General features: G+C 46.1%; 1 protein-coding gene across 2 annotated transcripts; it reads left to right on the forward strand.

Annotated features, from left to right (window-relative positions):
• Positions 1-39: 39 nt before the first annotated feature.
• On the forward strand, positions 40-18,849 carry MCM3 (minichromosome maintenance complex component 3). Of its 2 annotated transcripts, XM_014834665.3 has the most exons (17): positions 40-393; positions 1,457-1,569; positions 2,295-2,503; positions 2,994-3,124; positions 5,143-5,381; positions 5,859-5,967; positions 6,775-6,928; positions 7,277-7,408; positions 8,339-8,547; positions 9,889-10,063; positions 10,427-10,553; positions 11,662-11,812; positions 14,256-14,396; positions 15,353-15,456; positions 15,994-16,079; positions 16,523-16,592; positions 18,080-18,849. In XM_014834665.3, the coding sequence occupies exons 1-17, from the start codon at positions 181-183 to the stop codon at positions 18,276-18,278; spliced, it is 2,562 nt and encodes an 853-aa protein (XP_014690151.2). In that variant the 5' UTR covers positions 40-180; the 3' UTR covers positions 18,279-18,849. The 2 variants fall into 2 exon arrangements, with proteins under 2 accessions (XP_014690151.2, XP_044632781.2); XM_044776846.2 differs by lacking the exon at positions 1,457-1,569 and having other exon boundaries at positions 200-393.
• Positions 18,850-19,471: the final 622 nt, after the last annotated feature.

Consider the following 19,471-nt stretch of genomic DNA (forward strand, 5'->3'; position numbering starts at 1 on the left):
GCTCCATTGGTCAGTTTTCCCGTCAGTGAGGGCGCAGCCGGGAGGGGAGAAACAGAGGGCCCCGGATGGCACATTTCCCGCCACCGCGAGGCGCCCCTCGGTAAACGCAAAGAAGAAGCAGCTCTCGATTGGATACTCACTATTCTGGCGTCAGGGGTTTCAGCCAATCAGAATGTAGAAATGCTCCCAGAGCCCCCGCCCCTTCCTCAGGGTAACCTTTGGTGGCGGGAAAAGTTCGGAAGTTTTCGCGCCGGGGCGGGGTCACCCAGCGACCCTCCGCGCCACTCGGGAGGAGGCAGTTCCGAGGGGGCGAGCATGGCGGGCACGGTGGTGCTGGACGATGTGGAGCTGCGGGAGGCGCAGCGAGATTACCTGGACTTCTTGGATGACGAGGTGAGGGGGGCGCCCGGTCGCGAGACTCTGGCGCTTGGGGCCCTTGGGGACGCGGACGGGCCGAGGGAGGCCATGCGGGACGCCGCTCCACGCCGAGAGCAGCAGGGCCGGGAGCGGGAGGACCGCCGGGGCTCGGCTCGGGAGCTCTCCACCTCCATCTTGTCACTTTTCTGGCGGGGCAGTCGGTCGTCAGTGGCTTTCTGTACGCGCGGTCCTGTAACTTTCTCCCAAGTACTAACGATGGCCGGGGCTCGAGAAGGGCGACAGCTTTCCTTTAAGTACACATAAAGTGGCAAAGCCCCCCTTTGACCCTTAAATCGCTTCTTGCTCTCATCATTTGGGGAGAGGGAGGAGGAAGGATGGCTGTAGAACTGTAGTGACCCGCCACGTGTTAGGGTCTCCAGATTTTAGCGACTGACTTCCTGCCCGGAGGGAAAGACTTCCTCATTTGGCCGCATTCTTTTTCACTACCAGGTGAGATGCACAAAGTGTCTGGCATGCAGGAAAAAGGGGCTTTGTACGCAACCCAAATTGAAAGTCATAGAATGTTGGTGAAGCATCTTGAAGGGATGATAATGCTGTGCCTGTAAACAAATAGCTAAGCCTCCCAACTCCTTTAGGTCTGGCTATGAGAACTCTTTCCATATCATATAGATGATCGGGAAATAAAATATTTTAATTCTGTACATAAGTCTTAAATGAAGTCATTTTAATATGAATATTAAAAGCCTGTTTAATTTACATTTTAACAACGTTTTTACTTACTGTCCTTCTTATGAGTTCTTTTTAATTCCCCATTAAAGGTTGAGAAGTGACTGCATACAGAAAAGCTGTTAATGACGTAAGGAATAATAGCATGGAGCTGGAGGAAGTCTTGATCATTCCTACACTGGCCTCTTAGGGTGTATTTGGAATCTGAGGCTAGGGAGTGAAAATAAGGGAGAAATTGGAGTTCAGCTCTGCCGCAGAGATTGACTTATTTTTCTTGCTGCGAGGGCTGCCTCTGTTTAAAAACATTGTTTGAATTTGTGGCTGTTGTTAGACGTGGTGGCTATTTTTGCAGGAAGACCAGGGAATTTATCAGAGCAAAGTTCGGGAGCTGATCAGTGACAACCAAGCCCGGTTGATTGTCAACGTGAATGACCTGCGCAGGAAAAATGAGAAGAGGGCCAACCGGTGAGTGGCAAGGGTTTCCAAGGGGATGGCCTGGCTCTGGGTGAGAATGGCTCCCCTCTCTCTCCCCCAGATTGGAACGGGCCTCCCTGGAGAGGACCTGGATGAGATATTTTTTTTTTTTTTAAAGATTTTATTTTTTCCTTTTTCTCCCCAAAGCCCCCCGATACATAGTTGTGTATTCTTCGTTGTGGGTTCTTCTAGTTGTGGCATGCGGGACGCTGCCTCAGCGTGGTCTGACGAGCAGTGCCATGTCTGCGCCCAGGATTCGAACCAACGAAACACTGGGCCGCCTGCAGCGGAGCGCGCGAACTTAACCACTCGGCCACGGGGCCAGCCCCCTGGATGAGATATTTTTGACCTAGAAGCACTCTTTGCCTCACCTGCTCCTATGTTTTTATCTTCTTCCAAAAGTAGGTGGTGGGCGTTACTGATACTCAGGTAAACATGGAAGGAGGAGCTCTTGAGGGTCCTTCTTCAGCTCCTCTCAAGAGCTCCTCCTTCCGTGTTTACCTGAGTATCAGTTCTACATCTTTGATAAGTTGAATTCAAGTTGGCCCTTGGTTCTGAGGTGGTTCACTGAGCCTGGGAGGATGGCAGGGGCAGGTAGGAGCTAGGATTTTCACTCCTTGGCCTTCCTCATCTAAGAATGTTCACTTCTGTTCTGAGGGTCAGTTCTTTTGAGCTCTGCTTTCTGCCTAATTACTCTTTCTCTTGCCCATATTTAGCCTCCTGAGCAATGCCTTTGAGGAGCTGGTCGCCTTCCAGCGGGCCTTAAAGGATTTTGTGGCCTCCATTGATGCTACCTATGCCAAGCAGTATGAGGAGTTCTACATAGGCTTGGAGGGCAGCTTTGGCTCCAAGCACGTGTCTCCCCGGACTCTTACCTCCTGCTTCCTCAGCTGTGTAGTCTGTGTGGAGGGCATTGTCACTAAGTGTGAGTGGGTTAAGGTGGGGGCTAAGGGAATGGAGGTGGGATAGACTTGGGGGCGTGGGAAAGCAGGAGAGGCAGAGTAGAGCTGGGGAGCTTGGGGCTTCAGAACAGAGGAGCATTGAAGTTTCGGGGTGAAACTGGGGGGGGGCTCTGAGTGGGCACAGTGATTAGGGGAACCTTGAGTGACCACCTGTGCTAGCAGAATGATGAATTCCGCTGAGAGTGGAGGAGTCTTGGCTTTTGACAGTCTTCTCATTCTAACTCTGAACTCCTACTGTTTCTCAGTTGGGATCAGTTGTACTTAAAGTTTTACATGGATATGGTGATGTTCTGGTTAGAAATATAAAAATGAATAAATGACAAGTGTTATTGAAATAGCTTAAGCTAGTTGGAAGAACACAGTATTTGGAGTCAGCGTAGGTTCGCCTGGGTTAGATCCCACCTCTGTCACTGTCTAGTGGGATGACTTTATATGCATGTTTTCCATTCTTAGGCTCTCTAGTTCGTCCCAAAGTTGTCCGCAGTGTCCACTACTGTCCTGCCACCAAGAAGACCATAGAGCGCCGATATTCCGATCTCACCACCCTGGTGGCCTTTCCCTCCAGCTCTGTCTATCCCACCAAGGTGAGGGGGATGAATTGATTGGGCCTCTTTGGAGGTTGGGGTTAAAGGTGAATGTTTTGATGCAAGTCATTGGGTGATATCTGAAGTCTTCTAGAAGTAGAAAGGGCGAAAAGTAAGGATTAAGGGTTCATTTAAAGGGAAGATTGATTGCTAGCCAGAGTCTAAAATGGAAAGTCCACAATTCTTGCTTTTTTAAAAAAGAATAAATTTGCACTCTAGAAAATTATTAAAGAGTTGAAAGGAAAAAAAACCCATCTAATCTACATTGATCTTTTTAGCAAAGTTATAGTAAAAAATATAATTTTATAATTTACTTAAAGTAATATGAGAAAATACTTATGCTATCATGTTAGTGTGTAATCTTTGCAAGTATTTTACTGTGGGTTTGAGAGAAGGTTGGCCTAGGAAGTCACTTTATTCTTAGTGTTTAGATTAATCTGAATTGAGGACAATATGATGCTTTACTTAACAGACAAAAAAGGGTGATTAATAGACTGCTTAATGTCTGAACTCATTCTATCAAAGAACACCTGTCCCCACCATCAAATTTTAATTGAGAGCTACTGTATCCAGAGAATTGTTGGGCGCTATGGAGGACGCAGATATAAATAAGACCCGGTCCTTGTCTTCAATTTTATCAGCTGTTGGAGGAATCTTGACATATAAACAACTCAAACAAGAATGAGTATCTTGGAATTATAACTGGAACTTACGTTAGAATCGTTTAGTCTTCCTCCACATGAAATGCTGAGATTCCAAGAGGTTAAATGCCTTGCTTATGGTCCCACTTAGTGCTGGCCTTAAGGACTAGGACCCATGTATTTCTACTTCCAGGCCAGTTGCATTCTCTAAGTCACCCTACTCTCTTTTTCATCGAGAGTCCTACTTTCTAAAATTTCTTCTCGGGGAAGTACTCAGGGAGTACTCTTCTCTGATTACTGTGGTCATGCTTCTTTGCCTGAGCCCAGAGCTATGTGGGACCAGGTCTCTGGAGGTCATCTGTGTGGTGCTTAAGAGCACGGGCTTTGAGGTTCCATCAGCCTCGATCCTGGCTCTGCTGCTTGCTGTGTGACCTTGGTAACCTCTCCCAGCCTCCGTTTCTTTATGTGTAAAATGTGAAAAATACCTGCTTTACCGAGTTGTTGTAATGATTACATGAGGCTGTTTGAAGAAATAACAGCTCAGTGCCTTGCACGTGGTAAGCACTCAATAAGTGATACCTGTTGTGTTTTTAGAAAATTAAAACGGCAAGGAAGTAAAAGTTTGAATATCTTTTTACTAAAGTTTGGTACACATACAGGAAAGCTCACATCAGTGTATAGCTTGATGAAATTTCACAAGCTGAATATACCTGTAAAATCAGCATCCAAACCAGGGAGCAGAACCCCATCAGTACTCAGAAGTCCCTCTTCAGGGCCCACACTGCCCAAGAGTAACCCTATCCTGATATCTAACAGCGTAGATTACTTTTGCCTGTTTTTATGTTTTATCTAAATACTCTGTTGGCTTTTGTTTGTGAGATTCATGCATGTTGTGTGTAGGTGTGCTTCATACATTTTGGCTGCTATATAGTATTCATTTGTATGAATGTACCACATTGATTTAACCATCCTGTTGATGGCATTTGGATGTGTTCTAATTTGGGGCTGTTAGCAGTTGTGCTGCTGTGAACGTTATAGTCCATGGCTTTGGGTGAACGTTTCTGTTGGATATTACCTAGGAGTGGAAATACCGCATCATAGTGTAAGCATATAGTCGGCTGTAGAAAGGGGAGTAAGAATCTGAATTTACTTGTTAATCTAGCCATGGTCCCTTCAGACTGTAGATTGCCCCTTCCATTAGGTGGTTTGTTTCTAGAACAGATAGGGATGGAAAAAGCTGGAGGAGATATTTGGCTTTTTTTGTTCCTGGATACTAAAATCCCATGAGGTCATCTCCAAATGCTATTTGTTTCCTACAACAAATGACATTCTAAGACAGAGCTGAGGTAACTCTGCTTTCCTACGTTCCTTTTCCAGGATGAGGAAAACAATCCCCTTGAGACGGAATATGGCCTTTCTGTCTACAAGGACCACCAGACCATCACCATCCAGGAGATGCCAGAGAAGGCCCCCGCCGGCCAGCTTCCCCGCTCTGTGGACGTCATTCTGGATGATGACCTGGTGGATAAAGTGAAGCCTGGTGACCGAATCCAGGTGGTGGGGACCTACCGCTGCCTTCCTGGAAAGAAGGGAGGCTACACCTCGGGCACCTTCAGGTAAAGGGTCAGTCTGAGGTGTTTGGAGTACTGCTGGCAGCTTGCATTTCTGCTAGTATTCTTTCTCCAGTGTGCCATATTCTGGAGAGTTCTGTTAGACAGGTGGAGCACTCTACCTGCCTGGGAGATGGGGTACCTCTTTTCTATCAGATAAAACTGGTGATACTATCTTCTGCTAAAAGTGGGAGTTAGTGGGGATGTGCTTATAGCCTCGTGGCTTACCTGGGGGTCCCTCATGGATTCCCGCCTCCTTCGCACACATACTCCTGTCTGAAGCTCTGTGTCAGGGGAGATGAGAACTTCCTCAGCTGAGGCATCATCAGCGTATTTATGTCCTAGACTAAGAGAGAATCAGTTGCAGAATACAGAACAGCCTTTCTTTTCCTCTTTTCCAATTTGCTGTTCTAGATTAGCGGCCTAAAAAGGCTCTGATGTTAGGAATTGACAATAGCCGGCTTCCTCCTCTCTCTGTCCCAGGACGGTTCTGCTTGCCTGCAACGTGAAGCACCTGAGCAAGGACATTCAGCCTTCGTTCTCTGCTGAGGATATAGCCAAGATCAAGAAGTTCAGTAAAACCCGTTCCAAGGTCTGGGCCCGCTGTAGAAACTTGAGGGTGGGGATGGATTCATGTGGGTCATTTTTGGGCCTGGCCGTCTTTGTGCTGGATCAGGAGGAAGGTCAGGGTTTTTCCTCTGCAGTATTTGGAGCTAGCTTCTGGTTTGGACCAGTCAGCAAGTAAAAGGCTGTGTTTGTTTTTTGTTCTGTAATATTTCTGTTGTGCTGCTGCTGGGCTGCTAAGTGAACCTAATACAAACATCAGACGAGGAGCTAGAGCATCAGTCGTTGGACCAGTGAGTGCACACTGACACCTCGGCGATGCACTGCTACTCCAAATAGTGTGTGATTTTTGTTTTAGTTCTCTAATTTGTTTTTTGATTTTTTTAAAGATAGAATGTCCACATTTAGAAGGGAACAGAATATATGCATGTATGATAAAAGTTACTGCTGAAACACAGTACACATTCTTATTAAACCTAAAATGCTTTCAACCTGGAAACACTTTTTTTTGGCTTAAAAATTAAGATAATTTATTGATTTATATCAATGAGGAGTATAAAGAGAAACAGATTTCAATTTTGGTCAGGGATCACTTTTTTTCTTAAATATTCAACCTCTAAGCAAGTTTTAGAGTCTAGGTTTCCTCTGTGTCTGTTCTGACAATGGTCTGATCAATGTAATTTGTCTTCGAGAAGAAGATTTTACAGTTAGAAACAGTGTCTATCTTTGTGTGTTTCTTTAAGCGTTCTCTCTAGGCTAAAGTGTAAAGTGGAGCTCTGCCACACCCCGCTGAATCTCATTAGGCTTTTCACTCCATTGGTTATTCCTCCCGTAGGATATCTTTGACCAGCTGGCCAGGTCGCTGGCCCCTAGTATCCATGGGCATGACTATGTCAAGAAGGCGATCCTCTGCCTGCTCTTGGGAGGGGTGGAACGAGACTTAGAAAATGGCAGCCACATCCGTGGGGACATCAATATTCTTCTGATAGGTATGGTGTTGGGGATTTGCTTTAGACTCTTGTCTTCCCTTGTGGAGGGTGGTTGTGGGAATGTATGACCTGTCAGCTTGTGTATTCTGTACCTGTCTGTATTTCAGTGCTATCAGAGGGCAAAAGGCTAAAATGAATCTTTTTTTCATTATCATCATCATTTTTGGGTTTCCGGATTTATAAGATCTCAAATATATTCTGCTGTGAATGGTAAAGGAAAAGCGAAGGAGATAATAAACACCCAGTTACTGTATACTTCTGTTATGCTCGGAGCTGTGCTGGGAAAGCAGGACTTGTTGGGGGGCCGGGGAGTCCCTAGTGAGTCCGCCTGCCCCTGTCCAATTACAGGAGACCCGTCCGTTGCCAAGTCTCAGCTTCTGCGCTATGTGCTTTGCACCGCACCCCGGGCTATCCCCACCACTGGCCGCGGCTCCTCTGGAGTGGGTCTGACGGCCGCTGTCACCACGGACCAGGAAACAGGTAAAGGTCGCGTGTCCTTGGCTACGGTCCAGCCAAGATGGAGCATAATTCCCTGAACTTGGCACTGGCTCATGTTAGGAAGATACACTTGAGAGGTTAGATTGGGCCAGATTATAGAGGAGTGAGTGTCTGGCATTAGGTGAATTATTTAAGTCTCTGGATGCCCCTCTGTTGACAAGAATGTCTCCTAGAAGGCTATTTGAAAGAGTTATTTAAAAGTGTTTCAAAGGAGAAAGCTTAGCAAATTGGAAGGAAAATAAAAATGAAGATTGTACTATTTTAAAAATTTGAGGAAGGGATGCAAAGATTTGGTTTTTTTTTTTTTGAGGAAGGTTAGCCCTGAGCTAACTGCTGCCAGTCCTCCTCTATTTTTTTTTTTTTGAGGGTCTTTTTTTTTTTTTTTAAGGAAGATTAGCCCTGAGCTAACTACTGCCAGTCCTCCTCTTTTTGCTGAGGAAGCCTGGCCCTGAGCTAATATTGTGCCCATCTTCCTCTACTTTTTATATGTGGGATGCCTACCACAGCATGGCGTGCCAAGCGGTGCCATGTCCGCACCCGGGATCCGAACTGGCGAACCCGGGCTGCCGAGAAGCACAACGTGCGACTTAACCGCTGCACCACTGGCCGTCCCCAAAGACTTGTGAAAAGAGACAGAGATGTAGTTGGGAAATCACTTAAGGATGAGGATGAAGAGAGGAAATCTTTGAAGGCAGTTTGTCAGAGTCTAGCTGCTTTGGGGTCAAAGTGCAACAAGGAGGACTCAGACTGGAGCTTGAAAAGATGACCCACCAGGGTTTCCTCTAAGTCTCTAGGAGCTGACCGCTGTGTCTCTTGTGCAATAGTGAGAAGTGTGTGGGAGGAAATTGAAATCTCTCCTCTGTCCCCTACAACCTGGACAGTGGCATGCATTTCTCTCTCCCCACTTCCCAGGGGAGCGTCGTCTGGAAGCGGGGGCCATGGTCCTGGCTGACCGAGGTGTGGTTTGCATCGATGAATTTGACAAGATGTCTGACATGGACCGCACGGCCATCCACGAAGTGATGGAGCAGGGTCGAGTCACTATCGCCAAGGCTGGCATCCATGCTCGACTGAATGCCCGCTGCAGTGTTTTAGCAGCTGCCAACCCCGTCTATGGCAGGGTGAGCAGAATCGGGCCGTTAACCATTGTCTTCACTTTCATTGAGTTTTGCTGAGTAACTGGGCTGAGAAGTTTATTCTAGGTGACCCAGGGGAATAACAGGCCAAAGACAAAAGTAAGCTTGTCATCTTATTACTGTCCTTGGTTTAGGGCCACCTCACGCACTGGTACACGTCAGAATCCCCTGGGAAGTTATTCATTTAAGATAACTTTTTAAAAATACAAGAAAGAAAACAAAAATATTCTGCAGTCTCACAACGCAGGTAACTTGTATTGACATTAGTAAAAGTACCAGGTGCACGTGGTAGGAGGATTGTAAACAGAGCGGAGAGGTATAGCATGGACATTGAAAGCCTTCCCTCCTATTCCTTTCTCAAGAGATAGCCACTAACAACTCTTGAGTGTTTCAGGAAACAAAAACTTAAACATGTACCAGCAAATACACAGTCTCTTCCTTAAGAATTCATCTACTTATCTTTGTTTTTTAGTGTGGCTATGATGTGCTTGGTGTAATCTTTAATATTTATCCCACTTGAGGTTTGATGAGTTTTCCCTTTTGAACAGCTGTATTCCACTGTATGGATTTATAGTAATTTGTTTTGCTGGTCTCCGTTTGATGGGCACTGGTGTTTTCCCCTTATCCCTCCTGCTATTATGGATGAAGCTGCAGCGAACATCCCCCTTATTTGTGTTTCGTTACACATTTAGGGATATACCCAGCACTGGCATTACTAGATCAAGAGTCGTATTCATTTTTATTTTGGAAGAGATTGCCAAATTGTCCTCTTCAACGACTGTACCATAGTAATACTAATACTTACAAATACTTTATATTTATCAACTCTTTTCATCCTCACAATGGGTATTGTATTGACCATTTTCGTCGAGATCTTAGTCACTACCTTCTGAGTAAGGGACTCCAAAGTTTCCAGGTGCTTCTGGTGTGGCCAGCTTGTCTTGCCTTTATAACAGGTAGGGGAGAGGGAATCATCTTTCGGGGTTGATGCTGCCTTGGGAATGAAAGGAGCATTGGGAAGGAGGAGGCTGGTTTTGAGACCCTCACTCGTCCTCTTAGCAGCGACTAAGCAAGGAGGTGGGGCTCTGTTTGTTTGGAAGAAGGAGCAGCGCTCTGAGTTCGCTCAGGTCACCTGAGCTTCAGTTAGAAAACGGTTGCAGGTAGAAGAGATGAATTAAATATTTTAATAGCTTTGAAATACTTCACTGCTTTTTGTCTTTTTTCTTTAAGGTCTAGTCTTCCATTCTCACTCCCAGAATCCTTCCAGCCTCCTTGTCCTTTCTTCCTATTGATATCCCTCTACTTTTCCTATTTTATGTTTCCCAGTATGATCAGTACAAGACCCCTATGGAGAACATCGGGCTGCAGGACTCCCTGCTCTCCCGATTTGACTTGCTCTTCATCATGCTGGATCAGATGGACCCTGAGCAGGATCGGGAGATCTCGGACCATGTCCTTAGGATGCACCGTTACAGGGCACCTGGGGAGCAGGATGGCGATGGTGAGGCCATGAGAAGAGTAAGGAAGGGCTGTTATCTCTGGCTTAACCCAGCTGGTGGGCATTTTAGTGTCTGGGTTGATGTTGAAGATGCCTTTGTCTACCTGGCCACCTCCTCTTCTTGCTCACTAGAGGGTATCCTAAGGTGTGTCTTTTGTCTGTTTCTGGGTCTGGGAACACCTTTGAGCATCTTCTGTGTGGCAGGTGGTTCCACTTTCCTTATTTGTGTGCTCCACAAGTCTCTTTCCTTCTGGGTCCTTGCTTTGTGAGTCTTGTCTCTCTTCCCTTCCTTTGCTATAGAAGAAGCAATTTCCCCTGGGTTAAGCTCTTTCTTACTCTGCCTTTCTCTTGACTTGGGTTTTCTAGCTATGCCTTTGGGTAGTGCTGTGGATATCCTGGCTACAGACGATCCCAACTTTAGCCAGGAAGACCAGCAGGACACCCAGATTTATGAGAAGCATGACAACCTTCTGCATGGGACCAAGAAGAAAAAGTGAGCATTCCTCATACCTCTCCCTTGCAGGAACCTGCGATTTGTGTCACGTTAGAGCATGTGTGTATATATGCTGTGTCATGTTAGAGCATGTGTGTATATATGCTGTGTCACGTTAGAGCATGTGTGTATATATGCTGTGTCACGTTAGAGCATGTGTGTATATATGCTGTGTCATGTTAGAGCATGTGTGTATATATGCTGTGTCATGTTAGAGCATGTGTATACATGTTGTGTCATGTTAGAGCATGTGTGTATACATGTGCCACGTTAGAGCATGTGTATATGTTGCGACATGCTAGAACATACGCGTATACATGTTGTGTCATATTAGAGCACGTGTATATATAATGTTGTGTCATATTAGAGTGTGCATATATATGCTGCCCCGGCAAAGGTCATGCTTGGAATCACCTTGCGGGTCTGTTGTATTTCCTGGATCCACAGATACCCCCTTTTTCCTGGCCAGTTGCCTTGTAAATGTTTGTGGGTGATTAAGCTTAGGTTCTGATCTTTTCCTAAAATAGAACATGACGACATGCCTAACTGATGGCGGGTGTGTGATGTCACCCTCACATAGGAAGGACTACACAAGTCACATAGCTATTTGTGTTGAGTTTATGGTGAAGAGTCAGTAGACAGCAAGCATTGGAGGCTTTGCAAGTGGATTTGGAAAAAGGGGACTTGTGATTAGGTGCTCACAGCATGAAATGTGAGATCCTGGACCTCTTTTTGGCTGTGGTACAGTAAGAAGCATAGCATAATCTTCAGACCTGTTAGTTTAAGAACACAGAATCTGGAGTCAGAAAACTGAATTCGAGTCCATTTTAGCTTCTCTGAGCCATACTTTTCCCACCTATAAAATAGGTCAAATAATACCTAAACTCCCTACCTCACAAATAATACCTAAGTAAGGCCTGTAGAATTATTTAAAAATATGTGAAAGGGCCTTCTACATGGCCTTCTAAATGGGATTTATGAAAATGGGTTCTAGGCTGTCTCTCTGCTTTGCTTCTTGACCTTGACTTCTCTGAGGAGAGGCAAAGCTACTCCCCAGGCAGGGGCTGAGGTGTGGCAGGGAAGTGGAATTCACTGTGTATGGGTCCAGGGAGAAGATGGTGAATGCAGCTTTCATGAAGAAGTACATCCACGTGGCCAAAATCATCAAGCCCATCCTAACACAGGAGTCAGCTGCTTACATTGCAGAAGAGTACACCCGCCTGCGCAGCCAAGACAGCATGAGCTCGGACACCGCCAGGGTGAGTCCCCAGAGGGAGGATGGACCTGGGAGTCCCTTAGGTATATGGCTGGGGAAGGAGTCTCTACCATCTGAGAGCGCTGAAGGCATTTTCACAGAGTGATTGCTTACCTTTTCTTTCTGGTTCGAAGGGCTTCCTGTTAACACAATTTTAATCATTTCCTTTTGCAAAGGAAAATGAAATGAGAACCCCAGAGATAACATGTGTCTGATTACTTCAAATGACATTGGCCTCCAGAAGCTGTAATTCATTCAGCAAACATATTAGTGACTTCTGGGAACTGGACTAGTCTCTTTTTTTTTTTTTTTTTGAGGAAGATTAGCCCTGAGCTAACTGCTGCCAATCCTCCTCTTTTTGCTGAGGAAGACTGGCCGTGAGCTAACATCCATGCCCATCCTCCTCTACTTTATATGTGGGACGCCTACCACAGCATGGCGTGCCAAGTGGTGCCATGTCCGCACCCGGGATCCAAACTGGTGAACCCCAGGCTGCCAAAGCGGAACGTGCAAACTTAACCGCTGCGCCACCAGGCTGGCCCCCTGTCTTTACATGCAGTGTTAAAATAAGAGCTGTCCTCAAAGAGCTCAGATCGGGGACGGGGAGGCAGAAAGGTAGATGGAAAGATCAGACATACATATTTGTAAATATGTACCATGGTGTACCTAAAAAGGACTGAATGTGAAAGACTATTGGAGCACAGATAAAGAAGCCATTAATTTTTCCTTTAGACTTTCCAGAAGCGGGTGTGAATGTCAGGAAACGATTTCCAGAGAGTGTGATGTTTGGGCTGCACTTTGACAGATGGTTAGGAGTTGGGCAGCTGTGATGGTTATCCAAAGCTATTTCTAGAAACCTAGTGTAGCTGCTCATGGGTTTATCTGAATCTTTTGAGGCAGCATAGTTCGTATACAGTTCACAGCAGACAGACCCAAGTCCAGAGCCCTCCTCTGTGACAGAGACACAGGCTTTTGGATTTAGACCTGGTCCCAGATCACCTACTCTGGGCTCACACTCAGGACAGGAATTCTACCTTCTGAAATTCCAGCTTGGAGTTCTTGACCCTCCAGTGACAGTATGCCTGTTACATCACTGCATGGAAATGTTAGAATATTCTTCTGTGTATTGCGCTTAAACCTGCTTTCCCATGACTTCTATCCGTGGGTCTTAATTTTGTTTTCTGGAGATTGTGTATGACTTGTCTTCTTCAGATTAAACTTCACCCTTTCTTTTTCACTGTTTCTCCTCTCGTGAACGTGTTCCAGTGTGTCAAAGGCTCCCACTGAACTCAGTACACTGTTTTAGTTGCGGTCTTAGTGGGCTTGGTAAATCCTCCATTTGGATTGTGTCGTTTTGCTAGTGCAGGCTAGGATTTCACTAGCTTTTTAGGTGATTCAAAAACCGTAGTTTATAATGGAGTGTATAACTTCCAAACTCAGATAGCTTTCTTTTTTTTTTTAAAAATTGGCACCTGAGCTAACAACTGTTGCCATCTTTTTTTTTTCTTTTCCAGATAGCTTTCTAAATTATTAAATGATTTGGTGAATTTTTTTAGTTAGCAGATAACATCACTGAAGTGTCATGCAGTGGGAGACGGGGAGGTGTGGTGGAAGGAACTAGCCCCGTGTTCTGATCCCAGGTCTTCAGCTAACTTTAGGGCCTTGCACAGATCCTTTCACCTGTCAGGTCACAGTTTCTTTATCCATAGATGAGAAGCTTGGATGATGTCAGGGATGCTTAATTAAGATGGCACATCAGAATCACCAGAAACTTGAAAAGTGCAGATGCATGGTCTGAACACAGACATCCTGATTCATTAGGCCGGGGATGCCATTCAGACAAGAGCATAGGAAAAGATGAAAGTGCCCCAGTTTGGTCTATACCTGCCCCCCCGGCGCCCCCGTGAGAACCACTTGATAAGAACATGTCAGAGTTGTGCTCCTCTTCTTGACCTAAGTGAGTTTACCCAGATTTTCAAGATTTGTCCTCAGATGACCCCTTTCACACCCCTCCCTTAGTGTGACCTTGGACAAATTCCATGGAGCTCTTTTGAGTCTCATTTTCCTCATGTCTAAAACTTCTCTAAGTTTTTAAGAGCGTTAAATGACACGGGAATATAAAAGCAGTGTTCTCGGTGCATTGTAGGCCTGTGATAAAGAATGATTTGTCTTCCTTCACTGTTGTACTCTTTCTAGCCTTTTATCTTTCTAGCTGCAAGTTGCCTCATTTTCTTTTTCCCTGTCACCTGCTGCTCCCTCCCTCAACACTCTCACACGTATTTGATCGTTTTTATCTTTCTGGATTTTCTGTGGTGTTTCTAGAGAACACAGAGCTCTGGAATCCTTTCTTTCCTGGTGGTGTTTATTCCCTTTTCCGGGCAGCTGGAGTGATGGGCTTGCCTAGCGCATTCTGGAAATATAATCTGCCCTTGTTCTCTAACCCCCAGACATCTCCAGTTACAGCCCGGACGCTGGAAACTCTGATTCGCTTAGCCACAGCCCATGCCAAGGCCCGCATGAGCAAGACGGTGGACCTGCAGGACGCCGAGGAAGCTGTGGAGTTGGTCCAGTACGCCTACTTCAAGAAGGTGAGGATTCAGATGCTTGGGCGTGAGAGGCTCTTCTGAGTACACCGTTGGTGCTCAGGCCTCACAGCGTTCGGCCCATCCACAGACGGTAGCATGTCTGCCACTGTGCAGTCGGCTTCTCTCCTTTCTCTGGGACCTGTGGCACCTGTGGCTCTCAATCCTGGCTGCACGTGAGAACCAGCTGGAAAGCTTTAAAATACTGATGCCAGAGCTCCTAGAGGCCCCAGAGATTCTGGTTTAATTGACGTGTTGACCTTCAGTCAACTGCTTCTCTTTCTATTCCTGCTTCCTTTGCCCTTGAAAAAGTAGGTGTTTCCAAAGGATTGACCTTGACAATCTTCCTTTGGCCTCTGTACCTTTCCCTTTGGCAGTCTCTCCAGATGTCCCGTTAGCACCTCAAAAACTCACGTCAAAACTTGACCTCTCAAACTTGCTTCTCATCCTGTTTCCCTGTTTCTACTTGTGACATTGCATCTCTGTCATTTAAGACACCAAGCCTTGACGTCTTGACTCCCTTTTCCTCGTTGCCCACCCTCTCACCAATCTGGTAAATTATAGCCCATTGGTGTTTAGTTGTGGGTCTGCTAAGCTTTTCCTGGCATTTTCTCTTTGCTAGGAAGGGGGTTGTCTTAAATTTGAATTAAACACCTAATTTACAAGGAAATGAATTGTTTTCCCCTTAACCATTATAGGCTGGAATTTTTTTTTTATTCCTTTCTTTATTCAGTAAACACTCAATTGAGTACCTACTATGTGAAAGACTGAGACTTCCCAGCATTTTTAGAGATGAGTGGCAGCCTATCCCCCTGCCCCTGGTCCTGGGACTCGGGGACAAGAGAGGCTAAGTGAGTCGTTAGACCCATGGGAGGCATTTATGCTGATGGTGCAGAAGGGCTGTAACTCAGTTCCCTGGCGTCAGTGACCTCGCTGCCTACCCATACTTGGCTTGGTCCTAGGTTCTGGAGAAGGAGAAGAAACGTAAGAAGCGAAATGAGGATGAATCGGAGACGGAAGATGAAGAGGAGAAAAGCCAGGAGGACCAAGAGCAGAGGAGGAAGAGGTAAGGTGGGGCAAAGAGAAGTGAGATAAACAGACTTCCAGTTAGGGCTGGGGAGAGAGGTGGAGGGTGGATCAAGTGCTGCTGGGTAACATCTGGTTCTTTCGGGAAAAGGTGTCTGTCCAGACCTGCAGGGTGTGAGAGTGAAGGTGACCCAGGCAGAGGGGAGAGTGAGCGCGCCCCTCCATTGGGTGCGTTTGACCTCTCTCCTGCTAAAGAAATGCTAAGTAGCAGGAGCAGGAACCCACTCAGAGGTTTTGAAGATACATTTCAGAATCCTTTCCTCAAGGCAGTTTTCCGTCTCAGGCCTGTGGTTGAATTTACAGTGGTGGGTGGTGAGGAGAAAGAGCCTTGGGATGCAGGGCCTGTTTGTGTTCTGGTCTAGAGACTTTCGGTCTGTTTGAGAAGAAGTAAGCTTGTATGGGCCTTGGCCTGGTGTTTCACTTTGATTGCAGATGGTTCTAATCTCTTTTTTCTGTGGTTGGAGGCACAGGATGGGTCTCCCCAGAGCCTTTCTCCTAACTGCTGTGGGTATTTTAGGAGGAAGACTCGTCACTCAGATGCCAAAGATGGGGACTCCTATGACCCCTATGACTTCAGTGACACAGAGGAGGAAATGCCTCAAGGTGAGTGAGCATCCCCTCTTGACAAGGAAGTGGTTCCTTTGGCTCCTGACTTTTGTAGTTGCTCTGTGCACTGCGTGCTGGCGGGCCCGCTTTTGGCTCCCTGCTTGGGGCCCTGCGTCCAAGACGTTTGTCACAAGAGAACCTCAGGGGAAACCCACGGTGAAAACTTGGGAGAATGAGCTCTGCTCGGTTGTTTGCTTTCTCCTTAGTGCACTGTGCTCTTTGCCAAGCCTGATGTAAGCTTTCTAGGTAACGTCTGTGGAAGGTCTCCTGCCTGACTCAAGTCCTTGATCCTAATTGTCCTGCCTGGCCCCATGAGAGCCCTAGGGAATGAGTGTTGAGCGGGTCACGAGGGCTGGGGAGTGGAGAAGATCAGTTTCTGGTGTTCGTGCAAATGGCTTCACCTTGTCTTCCCACTCTCTGCAACCGTTTATCCTCTCAAGTGCACACTCCAAAGACGGTGGACTCCCAGGAGACCAAGGAGCCCCAGAAGGTGGAGCTGAGCGAGTCCAGGTGAGGAGGGAAGGGCGTTCCACGTGCTGCTGGGGCCAGGCCTTCTTCCCAGGGAGAGGGTGTGAACAAGCTGCTTATTCACGGAGCTCCAAACTGGAGGCCCGGGGATTTTAAAACATTTCTTATTCTGATTGTAATTTCAAACTTTAAAAAAGATTATAGAAATAGCATAAAGAACTCTTGTATGGTCTTTACCCAGGATCCCCAGTTGTTTACGTTTTACCATTTGCTTTATAAATAATTCTCTCTGTGGACATTTTACATACGACCTCCTTGTGAGGTCAGGAGAAGAGGCTTAGAGCAAGGGCAAAGCTGGTATCTCACAGTAACCTTCAGTTCTTCTCAGTAGGAGATTTTATATATATATATATATATTTTTTTTTCTCTTATTAAATTATTGTCGTTTGTTTTGAGATGAAGAATTTTTCCTACCAAAGTTTCAGAAACAGTTTATCTATAAATTTTATGTTTACTGGGCACCAAAGAAACTCCGTGGCTAAGGTTTGCTTTTTTTCCTGTAATACCTAAAATATACATACAACATGATGTGTTAACTGAAGACATTTGAAAACATTAAAAAGTATTTAGGAAAAAACATGAAAATTAATTGTAATTCTACCCCCTGGAGACAACCATTGAACTCTATCTGCAAGCGCTTTTGGAATCAGCTCACTTGGATCTCTCGCTAAGGACTGCAGGGTTTCCATAGTATGGATGCGTAAAAGTTTGTTGATGGTTTGTATCATGGTCATTTAGTTTCCGTAAATCTGCTATTTTCTGGAAAACATTCTTATATTTATCATTGTGCACTTGATGCAAGTGTAGCTGTAAAGCTAATTTCTAGAAATGGACTCTCTGGGTCACAGGATATACTTTGAATGTTGTTTTTTTTTTTTAAAGATTTTATTTTCTTACTTTTTCTCCTCAAAGCCCCCCCCCCCCCCCCCCCCCCCCCACAGCTGTGTATTCTTCGTTGTGGGTCGTTCTAGTTGAGGCATGTGGGACACTGCCTCAGCGTGGTTTGATGAGCAGTGCCATGTCCGCGCCCAGGATTCGAACCAAGGAAACACTGGGCCCCCTGCAGCAGAACGTGCGAACTTAACCACTCGGCCATGGGGCCAGCCCCTATACTTTAAAATTTTAGTACTTGTTGGTAGACTGCCTCCCGAAGACGCCATCCCAGTTTACGTTTCTACCAACAGTGTATGGGAATGCCAATTCTCACACCCTCAAAGTCCTCTGATTTTTAAAATGCTATTATTTCCAATGTGCAGGAAACTCTATAATACAGCAGTTTAGCTTCAAAAGGGGAAACTTGGGCATGGAGCAGCCGTCAGAGGCAGGGCGGTGTGTCTGTGTGTGTATTTGTGTGTGAATATAGGGGACGCCTACACTGTATTAAGACCTTGCATTCTCTCAGAGTAGATTTTGCCTGAAAGCATCGGGTTTGTTTACTCCTCCTCCTCTGTTTTTCCTTTCTGGGTCAGGTTGAAGGCATTCAAGGTGGCCCTCTTGGAGGTGTTCCAGGAAGCTCACGCACAGTCAGTGGGCATGAATCGCCTCACAGAATCCATCAACCAGAACAAAGAAGAGCCCTTCTCTTCAGCGGAGATCCAGGCTGCGCTGAGCAAGATGCAGGACGACAACCAGGTCATGGTCTCTGAGGGCATCGTCTTCCTCATCTGAGGAGGCCTCATCTCTGCACTTTGGAGTTGAGCCAAGAAGGTTTCTCCCATGTTTCTTCCCCCACCGCATACGCCCTGCCCCCAAGTCTTTGCCTTTATTCCCTGAATAAGAGTGTTTAATTGAACTGGAGTTGGGAGACATGTGATGACGCCGATCAGGAGTCGGTGGAAGCCTTGGGAATGGGCAATGAAAGCTGCCGTGAGGTAAAGAGAAGAAAGTAGGAAGGACCAAGAGTATTGCTTCTTCATTGCAAGAGACTGGATCACACTGCCTGCTTCCCATCCCCAAACAAACCAAACCATTGTTTGCTGTAAATAACATATGACTTCTGATTAATTTCGCGGGCACCTTGGTTTCTGTTTATCCTTTCTGTGTTCGTTGGCTGTTTTCTTCCTCCCGAGCACTTTGGTCCAGAATAGGCTTTGGATTGTTTTATGCTGCTGGAGAGAAGCTCTGAGGCAAGTCATGGAGGCCAAAAAAGCTTATGTGCAGTAGCATCAGTTAAGACTAATGCATACTTTTGACCTGAATATCCAAGACATTGAATAAACTTACCCATTTTTATGCTATAGACGTGGCCTTAACACTATGTGGTTTCACAGACACGTTCCATTTTGTGTTGCTTGAAAGGTCTGCCTTGTATTCGCTGCTCCCACGTTTGCACCAAGCCACCACAAGGTGGCAGCAGGCTGCCATGCTCTCCGGGGGGTTCGGTCTTCTCTTTAGGCAGTTTTCTTCCTCAGTGACACCAGCATTTATCAGTTAAAATTGTGCAAACCAAAGGCTGCCGATTTGAAGTAGCTATGTGGCCACAGGAGGGCAGGGAGTGAAAGTCCAGGAGAATTAACTGCCTGGCGTTTCTGAGCCTGAATCAAAGCCCTTTCGTGGAGAAATAATACCTGATATATGAGACCCTTCAAAGTCCTGTGAGTTTTACCCATAAAGAGATCCCCTTAGAGGATTTTTGTGAAACCTTACACCTGGGTGGCCAGCCATTGGGGATTTGTTAGTTGGTTTGCGCAGAAGTTTCTAGACGGCCAGGCCAGTCGTTCTCTTCTACCGTTGTAGGGGTTGAATAGCTTCTGAAGAAGGTTTAAGGCACTTAAATAAGAAGAACAAAATACACACGACTTTGAGGGGGGCCTGGGCCACATGGGTTGGAAGCTGCTCTGAAACTAAGAGACTGTGCCGGT

Source organism: Equus asinus, chromosome 8 (assembly GCF_041296235.1).
Source record: "Equus asinus isolate D_3611 breed Donkey chromosome 8, EquAss-T2T_v2, whole genome shotgun sequence".
In the NCBI taxonomy this organism is placed as follows: Eukaryota; Metazoa; Chordata; class Mammalia; order Perissodactyla; family Equidae; genus Equus; species Equus asinus.